This window comes from Mus pahari, chromosome 7 (genome assembly GCF_900095145.1).
Source record: "Mus pahari chromosome 7, PAHARI_EIJ_v1.1, whole genome shotgun sequence".
Classification (NCBI taxonomy): domain Eukaryota; kingdom Metazoa; phylum Chordata; class Mammalia; order Rodentia; family Muridae; genus Mus; species Mus pahari.
The window spans coordinates 187,417-198,059 of NC_034596.1; the positions used below are offsets into that span (position 1 = coordinate 187,417).

Here is a 10,643-nt window from a genome sequence, read left to right on the forward strand (position 1 = left end):
AAAAAAAAAAAAAAAAGGTAAAAATTATTTTCAGCCAATATATTATAAACCAATTATGGATCATGAACACTTGAGAACAGTGGACACTCTTTTACAGTATCAATAATGATTTTTTAAAAGCTAAAATAATTAACTGTATTATTAACCAGTTTATAATTGCATTCCACAACTTCTCAGAAAAATTCTCCTATCAGTTTGTTTTTGTCAAGAAGCAATACTGACATACTTGGGTAGTATCAGAGCATTACCATATTACACAGGGCCACAGAGAAAACAGACCACCCTGGAAACTTCAGCAAAGCACTGTTGGGGCTGCAGTTAGTTCACTGTCCTACAGAATGTTCTCTTGAAGCCTAACCACTCAGAGTGAGATGCCTTAGCTAACACTGCCTGGCTCACTGACCTGTGAGATCTAGGGTCTGGCCTCCTCATCTATGTTCTTCACATATAAATCATATTACTTTAAGTTTGTAGTTAATTATTTTATGTGTATGGGTGTTTTGCTGCAAGTGTGTCTGCATGGCTTGCATGCCTGGTGCTGTTGGAGGCTAGAAGGTGTCTGATCTCCTGGGACTGGAGACAGTTTTGAGCTGACACATAAGATGCCGAGAATCAAACCTGGGTCCTCTGGAAGAAAAGCCAGCGCTATTAAATCACTGAGCCAACTCTCTAACCCCTTCCCCCACTACCTTTTCTAGGTTTTCAGTTCATATATTTGAATGTTTGGTCCTCAGAAGGTGGAACTGTTAGGAAGTATTAGGGTGGGATTTTGAGGTTTCAAAAGCCGAAGCCATTCTCAGTTCTCTCTCTGCCCCGTGGCAGTTGCCTCAAGATGGACACTGTCAGCTACTGCTCCACAGCCATGCCTACCTGCCTGTCACCACCTTCCATGCCACAATGGTCATAGATTCTGAATCTGTGAGCTCAATATTAAATTCTTTCTTTTATAAGTTGCCTTGGTCAAGTGTCACAGAAACTAAAAGACATCAGGGTAAATTATCTATCTACCTACCTAGCAATAAATGAAAACGTGTGAAATTAGCAATAAAATATCATATACTGTATACCTGATGAGCTCGACAAATCAAGTCTAAATCATGACGATTCAGAAATTTACTGACTACATCAGCTCCAAAAGTAAAAGAAACACCACGGTCATTTTCTCCCCAGCCTTGTACATCCTTATCTGGGTCAGACCACAGTAAGTCACAAAGCAAACCTTTAGAAAACAGAAAAAAAAAATAAATAAATAAATAAATAAACAAACAGTGAAATAGAAGCAAGCACAGAATACAGCACACATTTACAGCACATCTCTCCTGCCTGCCTTCTCACACTTTGATGATCATCACTTGTCTCTAGGCACTCCAGTCTTTGTTAAAGTACCACTTTCTCTAGCTTCCTAGGGTAGTATTTTCTGATGACTTCTGCATACAGGAAATGTGTGTATGGCATACTCAAGTGTATGTAATATGTGGAGGCCTTTATTTCCTTTCTGGCTCTCATTTCCTGTATACAGCTTATCTGCTCCTTATGTTACACTACTACTGAGCACCAGCCTATACTGCATTACTTTACTGATTTATCATGAAGCCATGAACACATTGATGCTTTTAAATAAGACTGGCAAGGCAGCTACTCTTCTTGCCCTGACCACTTTTGTAACTGTTTTCAGGGGTGAACTAGGTTTCTAAGTGACTTTCACTAAATATAATTAGGTTCAAGCACGTCAACATTTTATGTAAAGCAATTAACTGAACTTCTGTATATACTAACCTGTATCAGGTACGTCAGTGGGTCTCATAATTCTCCGAATCTGTTCCATAGATTGTAGGTCTGGTGACAGTCCTATATATAAAAAGAAAAAGACTTGATATCTAGCAGAATTATACTTGTGCTATCTTTTCTATCTTTCTACCAAGGAAATAAATCACCGTCCTTCAAGAGACTGCAAGGAGAAACTCTACTGTTTTCTTGCCGTTGTCCTTACCCTTCCTGAGAACATACCCAGTTGCAACATTCCTACTGCTTCTCTACCTCCATGACCACCAGATCCCCATAAAGCATTTTACTTGCAAGTTAAAAACACCTCTCTTGGTCCCCTAGGAACCTTTCCCCATACCCCACCTCAACAGTCTCGTTATCTGCAAAAATGTGCATTAAACTACTAATCAGAAGGATAAAAAAAAGCACAAGAATATATCTGTAAAGTAGAACATAAGGTATTGTTTCTCTAGTAGGTAATTCAAGTACCACCAAAAGAAATGAAGCTAAATACACATATTCCAGACTGCCATATTCCCATCTCAACTCTGCCAATGCCCTTCAATGGTTAGTATCTATGAAAAACAACATTTCAACTAATAGAGTGAACTGTGCTGTCAGAATAAACAGCTCACATCTCAGGCCTCGCCACCATCTTGTCAGCATTTCCACCTCTACGCTTCCCAAAAGACACTACCATGTATGATACCAAGAAACCATTTTTCCTGCATATCATTAAACTGTTCCATAGTGTGTGTGTGTGTGTGTGTGTGTGTGTGTGTGTGTGTGTGTGTGTGGTGTGAGACTGATTCTCACTATAAAGCCCTGGCTGGCATAATCCTTGGTACATGGGCCAGGATGGCCTTGAACTCAGAAATCTCCCTACCTGTGTCCTGGGTGCTGAGTGAGAGTAAATGTGTACTTGCCTCTAACTTGTTCTCAGGAAGAACACCTCATTGGCCTTAAGATCACTCATTAAGGATTGAATTTAGGTCACAGGACTTTCAAAGCAAGCCCTTACCATAATCTTCCCTAACTTTTGAAAAACTTTTTGTGCGCACGCGCATGCATGCGTGCATGCATGTACTATCAGAAAAGTTTACTGCATATTCTTCAGGGAGTTCTCATGTGTGTGAGCTTACAAAACCTTCATCTGAAGAAGACTAAATTGTTCATGATGACTACACATTTGAAGCTCTTTAGAAAGTCATTAGTTATGGCAATTTATGATCCTCAGAGCATAAATGAGAAACACACTGAGGTAAAGCTGGGTGCTAAAGCTGGAGAGCTGAAAACTGTTTTTGATCTAAATTCTAATCTCTATATGTCCTCATTTCCTAACATGTTGGCGTAGTGCACAAAATAAGTTGTATGAATTATGTTATGTTTAGAGTTGATAAAAGGTATTTAATACAGACAGAAAAATAGTTAGCCTCTCATTCTGAATGATGGCCAAGTACCTTTTATTAAAATCTGAGGTATGAGCTAGATCCCAGCACCACATCTGACCAGCTGGCCAAGCATAAACTGAGGCTAAGTAAAAATACTCCACACACATCTAGTTACCTTTTCTCTTTCCCTTCTCTTCTCTTTCTGAGGTAGAATCTATGGCCCAGGATGGCCTTGAGATCCTTCTGTCTCAGCCTCTGAGTCCTGGGATTCCAGTGTGTGTGGACCACTCTTCCATTAACACTTGTATAGGAGGCATTCTTTGTAAGGCCCAGTGGATAATTTACTATTTTGAGACAGGGTGTTCCTAAGCAGCCAGGGCCCTGTCTGGCCTGGAATCTGCTATGACAAGCTGGCTTCTAGTTGCTCTACACCTCCTGCCACACTCAGCTTTCCCACAGTACTGTCATTATTACAGTTCTCTTCTAAACAGCAAATTTATTACTCTACCTCCATGACAACAGAAGATTTTCTCATCAACAATAGCAGCTATAGGCAGACAGTTAAAACAATCAGTGAATGTCTTCCACAATTTAATATTAAATCTTCGTTTACCTATAAAAAGGGAAAACACAGAGAATTAAAGAATCAATATTTGTTCTCATTAGTTAACCGAAGGCTAGCATATGATGTCTTAATTTTCTTCTCTATGCTTGACTACTTAGCCCCCCTTTCTGTAAGTGAATAAGCTATGTTCAGTTTCACGCACTGGAGATGTAGCTCATATCTGAGTACTTGTCCAAGATTCAGGTTTATCACCACATGTAATTTTTTTTTCTTAGATATTTCTAAAAGGGGAATAAAACATTCAATACCTTCTGTAGAGTTGCAGAAATTTCAAAGACTGTACTGTTCTATGAAACACATTCATCAAACAACTTTCTTATAAAAATCACTATAGTATAATACTTTTGAAATCATCTAATAGAATATTAGCTAATTTCTCCCCCATTCAATACATTTCCCAGCTAAGTAAGTAGACATAAGTGAAAATGGTACCTCTGGAGCTAGTCCACGTTAACTGAATGCACTGGGTGATGACGTATAAACCCACGCCAGCAGAGTAACACTCCCAAGCGCCTAAGCGGTACTCACTTAAGGACAAGTTACGCCTTGTCACGACAGCAAGTGAAAAGACACGAGGCTATAATTTTCCCATAGCCCGCTATAACAAAGGCAGCTTCCACTGAGAGTTACCTCATTTTCCTGATTTGGCATTAAGTTCAACTACCAAGCCAGAGAAAGGATGAAAGTCACAACTATTAATTTCATGTTTTATGTCCAAGCCTACCTTTTAATGAATAAGTATAATTTATAGACTGTTTACAAGCAGTTTTCCCACACATCGTTCCATTTGATGTCCTTTCTACACTTAAGGATATTCATGCCTTAAGTTATCGTCTAAGAACGTACTAAAATACCTCATAGAAAGATGGCTACCACCTGATGTACTTCAACTTACTTCCTCTGCACAAGCCTGACTTTAAAGTCACAAAAATGTAATGTAAAACTCAAATACAGAATGGTTACTAGTATTACATAAATTCTGTTTTTTTAAGTAACTTGCCTTGAATAGTACCACATTCCAATGTTAGAAGTGATTAGCATATACAACACATTTACAAACATTTGTTATATCATCACAGTAATTAAGCTATATGAATTTGTTGAAGACTACCATATTTAAGAAAGAAAAAGTAGATTCTAATAGATAATTTAGCAGTCAAAAATAAATTTGATCAGAAAACTACTAGAAATGACTCAACTATAGGTAACCAAATACACCTATTCCCATATTTAATTAAACTGAAAACCCAAATCCAAATGCAGAGTAATGACACTGGGAAGACTGCTACATAGCAGCAAATCAGACTGATTAAAAAACAAGAACACTATAACCAAGGACTCAGTAACTTCTCTAGGTATATAAACAGATTAAAATCCTAATAATGAAATTTGACTTTTATTTAGCATTCTATTTATGTGTATGCATGTTTACCTACTTGCCTCTGTATATGAACCATGTGCATGAAGTGACTGCCCAGATCATAAAGAGAATGGGATTCCCTGAACTTGGAGCTAAAAGCAGTTGGGAGTCTCCTGATGTGGGTGCTGGGAACCTAACCCAAGGCTTCTGGAAGACCAGCAAGGGCTCCTAACTGCTGAGCCATTTCTCTACTTCCAACTTTTAGTTACAAGGAAAGGACTAACTACAAGCTGTCCTCTGATCTCCAAATCTGTATGCATTGTATATGTGTGTGTGTGTGTGTGTGTGTGTGTGTGCACGCGCACATACACACACACACACAAAACATTATAATAATGAATAAATGTAAAAAGCAAACCCTATCAAACAGCAGAAAAATGGAGACTACTGTCTGTAGTGACCTGTATTTGTTTCACTTGGAGATTTTCCCAGATAAACTAATTAAAAGAGGGCCTCCCTCAGTCAACTAAGCTGTGGCCAGCCTGAAACATGATCGAGGAGATCCCAAGAAAATAATTTAATGTGTTTCCTAGCTTTAGGCTCTTCTTTCTGGGTCTTTGTCTGAGATCCTATTTTAAAAAACGAAAAACCCAGTTTCTCCAAGTTGAAGAAATTCATCTGAACTGTACAAGCATATGAAAACTCCTCTCCTGTGCTTTAAATCCCACTTACACTCATCGTAGAATCCATAAATGCGATTGATGCTAGCACACTCATGGTTTCCTCTTAGAAGAAAGAAGTTCTCCGGGTATTTGATTTTGTAAGCCAATAGCAAACAGATGGTTTCCAAAGACTGCTTCCCTCTGTCCACATAATCTCCTAAGAAAAGATAGTTGGCTTCTGGTGGAAAACCTCCATATTCAAATAATCTTAGTAAGTCTGTATATTGTCCATGAATGTCTCCTAAAACCAAAAGAAGTCAGGTTAGAAAAACTGATTGCAATTTTATGCTTCTATGACTTAGAACCTGAAGATCTAGCAAAGCTGTGTCTGAATCCCTACCCTATAAAAACTGGGATGATTAATATTGTTGTACTCCACAAAAATGTCAGGCAATTTCTAATAAAATAATAGATAACTGGCACAGTTACTCTTATTAGCTGATAGCTAAACTTAAGTCATATTTGAATATTTGATATACCAAATATCAAGAACTAAAATACTTCTATTACCTCAAATTATTGCTATAGTAATACTGAAGGGGTACTAGTAAGAAATACAAACAATGACTTAAAATGGTTTAATTTACAAGATTCTCATTTTATAAGCACTGTAGCTCTCCTGACTTTTTCCATGCTAGTGAAAGTACAATACTTGGGAGATGCTGAGTGGCAGCAGCAAGCTGTAACTCCCCACCAGTCATGTGATCATAGATGTAAAATACAAACTACAAAGTTTCAAACTACTGCTTTTGCTTTAAGGGTGATATTCTAAGCACACTAATCAACATTTACTTTGCACCTATTTATATGATGGATACTGTACAAGGCACCACACATGACTTAAACCCCACAGAGAAAGAGAATACAAAGAACAATAGACGTATGCTAAATCTCCATCTATCTAACCACAATGATTCTACAGCAGCCCCTGGGATGAGGATGTCCCTGGTTGGAACAAGTAGGCAACTCTCAGCCTGGACTCTAGGAGCCCTTCCACAAGTAGTCCTTGTCCAAGAAGAACATGGCCACCTATCTCTCCTGACTCCAACTACATGATGACCAAACTTACTGCGACTTTTCCTCAAACCCTGTCACTTTGCCTAGAGCTGCTTCTCTGACACTATCCTAGAAGCCTGATGTGCTGAGGTTAGGAGATACTCCCAGCCCCCACTACCCTGCAACCCCTGCTGGGGGACATTACGGAGCTCTGAGTGTTGATGGAATGTGGTGTCCCTTCCCACCTTGTTCCTAACAACAGAATAGCAACCCCCAGAGAGAGAGACATGTTTCTCCTCCAAACCAGGTGCCAGGGCCCCAGTGCCTTTGCCCCGCCATTATGATACTGAGCTCAGTGGAACCCTGGTATGGAAAGGGCAGCAGCCTGGGGAAGGATAGTAAGTACCCCATTAGGAAAATACATTTCTGAGCAGTTAAAAGAAAATGCCCCAAACATCTTATATGGATTCAAGGTAGAAACAAACTTAGAAACAAGCAAAAAGAAGGGCATTTTTGCATATGGCAAAAGCTATCCTAAGTGCATAGACGTTTATTCAGAAACACTTTAGCCATTACAAAGACTACCTGTATCACCAAAGGAAAAGCTTGAATGCTATAGTATTTACACCACTTCCTGTTGTACGTGAACTACAGAAAAATGCTACTTTTAATGTAATAATTTCTAAGTTTTTGTCTTGGGCTAAAACAACTATAAGACTTAAAAGAACAAGTAAAGTCTAAGCAGTGCCTTGAAAACCACTACAGGCTAGAAGACCATGGATACTGCCACGCTGACACTCAAGATTCCATAACTGTTTTTTCTTTCCTTTTGTTTTTCCAGGCAGGTTTTTCTGTGTAGTCCTTGCTATCCTAGAACTCAGATCTGTAGTCCAGGCTGGCCTTGAACTCAGAGACCTGACTGCCTCCGCCTCCAGAGTACTGGGATTAAAGTACGTGGGCCACCACGGTCTGACCCTATTAACTGTTTCTAAGCAGCATTCTAGAATGGCAATTTCACCACATCCTTAAAAGCACTAAATATCAATCTCTGGTACTTTTTGTTTATAATTTGATGAGTCAGGGATGTGTTTTAAATTGCATTCCACTGATTTTAGCAATCTCCTAGGATCTGCCCATCTTTCTTAACATTTTCTTATAATTTCCAGGGCCATTTTATATACTACAGATAGCAACCTTTGACCTACTGTAATGTACCAAATATTTCTGTTGCTTCTAACCTGTCATTATTATGAATTCCAATGGATTCCAATTTAATAAACCTATCAAATTTATAAGTTTTCACTAAGTCACTCTCACTATACATACAGGAGAAAATGTGTTTTGGAAAACTCATTTTTAACTTTCCCCATTTACATACCACAAATCTTCAGTGGTGCTTCCAATTCCAAAAGAATAGGCTGGCTGAGAAAGATTTCACGAGACTTGATACACAACCCTCGGACTTCTGCTTCAGTCATTTGCACAATCTTTCCTGGACGACATCCTCGTACTGGTAAAACAATGAGAAAGCTCATCAGCTTTGCAAAGTTATCCATAAAATAAAGATGCTTAAAGATAGTAGCTACATCCATATTTTGAAGACAAAAAAAATGGACTATTGTTGTATGGCTAACAATGAGTATATTTTATGAACTGTGGTATTAATTCCCAATGTTGCTGGTTTCCGAGGATACAGCATGAGCTAGTAGACCAAGATACTTAATAGACTTCAAGGCTATCATCTCTGAAGACCTAGCTTATTCCCATCAGATCAAGCCTTACACTGAGCAAGAAGAACAGCATCACTAGGGAGCCAGTGGCCATGAAGAAACAGAGTGAGACGATCCAGCTTCAGACAGTTCCATCAAGTATCAGCAGCACCTAAGCCTACCAACCACACTTCACTACAACATGCCACCCCTGCTATTTGCCACTTATAAATGATTCCCCCCCTTCTTTACCCACCTCAATCCCCCCAATAACTGCTATGATTTGTCAGATTGAAACAGGCTTTAAAAGTCAGGCTGGGCAGTGGTGGCACACACTCTTAATCCCTCCACAAGAGACAGAAGCAGGTGGATCTCTATGATTTTTCGGCCAGCCTGGTCTACAGAATGTACTTCTGAAGTATACAGAAAAACCCTGTCTCAAAAAACCAAAAGTCAGCCGGGCATGGTGGCTTACGCCTTTAATCCCAGCACTCCGGAGGCAGAGGCAGGCAGATTTCTGAGTTTGAGGCCAGCCTGGTCTACAAAGTGAGTTCCAGGACAGCCAGGGCTATACAGAGAAACCCTGTCTCAAAAAACCAAAAAAAAAAATCAAACAAACAAAAACAAAAGTCAACCCAGGCACCCATATTAAAATTTTATTATATTCTGTGACTATATTTAACATCAAACTAGCAAGAAAGAGATAAAAGAATACAACATTGTTCATAAGTTGAAACTTAATGGCAATCGTAATTAAGTCAAAAGATGAGTGTGGGTCACTTAAAATGTACGATGGCAAATATGCCAGCTAATAATGCTATCTTAAAAGCATAAGAACCCATGTTAAAAAGCAGGGTGAAGAAATCCCAGCACCAGGAAGACAGAAACGGGAGGTAGATCCCTGGGGCTCTCCCTGGCCAGCCAGGCTAAACTGCTTAGAAAAACCCAAGTTTTTCTCAACTGTAATCTGAGCATTCATGTAAAGCTGTGTTGTGTTGGGTTTGGATTTTTAAAAAAGTAGTTTTGCTGATTGTTTGTTACTTTGAATTCAAGGGTGAATTCCAGGCCAGTGAGAGACTGTCTCAAAAGACAAAATCAAAGTGGAGGTAACTAAGGAATGACACCAAGAGGCTGTCCCTGTCCTAACACATGCACACACATGCCCTTGTTTGCTTAAGACAAGATCTCATATAAACTGGGCTGAGTCTGAACTCACTGTGTAGCAGGAAATGGCCTTGAACTCCGGATCCTCTTACTTCTATCACTCAAGAGCCCTAGCTCTTACAGGCATCTACCACTACACCTGGTTTTGGCATTTGGATTTTGTTTGCCTGTATGTATGTATGTATGTATGTATGTATGTATGTATGTATGTATTTTTTTACTGCTTCACTGTGTAGCTCTGGCTGACTGAGCTCAGAGATCTACTTTTCTCTGTCTCCCAAGGTATATGCCACCATACTGTTTGACATTAGTTTTAAATTGGTAAACTTTTAGTTTAAGTGGGAAAAGTGTGCACTGTTGCAGAGCTAAAAATGATTGTTCAGAAGTCACCAATTCAGTAAGTACTTGGAAGCCCACTGTTTATCAGTTGTTAATGATAGTAGCAATGGAGCCAACAAAAGCACTTTTGGTTGCCACAAAAACATTTAAAGTTGGCACAATAGCATGTGCTTGAGGTAAAAGGACTCTGGAGCTGGAGAGATGGTTCAGTGGTTAAGAGCACTGACTGCTCTTCTGAAGGTCCTGAGTTCAAATCCCAGCAACCACACGGTGGTCTTCATTCATGTTTGGTCAAAGAACTTTTACCTGCAGACCCATTTCCCCAGCTATAGGTTTAATTTTGAAACCCCAAGTAATTCTATGACTTGTAACAATTAACATATTTACAAAGTTTAAAATGCAATAATCTACAAAACTAAAAATCAAATAAAACCATGTTGCAATGAGGGTGACTGAAGTTGTTTTTTTTCTTCTCTTCTCTCTCTTTCTTTCTTTCTTTCTTTCTTTCTTTCTTTCTTTCTTTCTTTCTTTCTTTCTTTCTTTCTTTCGGTTTTTCAAGACAGGGTTTCTCTG

General features: G+C 39.0%; 1 protein-coding gene across 1 annotated transcript in view; it reads right to left on the reverse strand.

Moving 5' to 3' along the window:
- The window catches only part of Ppp1cb (protein phosphatase 1 catalytic subunit beta), a 33,478-nt gene that overhangs the window by 7,100 nt on the left and 15,735 nt on the right, over positions 1–10,643 (reverse strand). The window contains exons 2-6 of the mRNA XM_021201815.2: positions 8,237–8,368; positions 5,873–6,103; positions 3,664–3,768; positions 1,777–1,848; positions 1,068–1,219 (exon numbers count right to left, since the gene is read on the reverse strand). Coding sequence (XP_021057474.1) covers positions 1,068–1,219; positions 1,777–1,848; positions 3,664–3,768; positions 5,873–6,103; positions 8,237–8,368 — 692 coding nt within the window. The remainder of the gene's footprint in view (positions 1–1,067; positions 1,220–1,776; positions 1,849–3,663; positions 3,769–5,872; positions 6,104–8,236; positions 8,369–10,643) is intronic.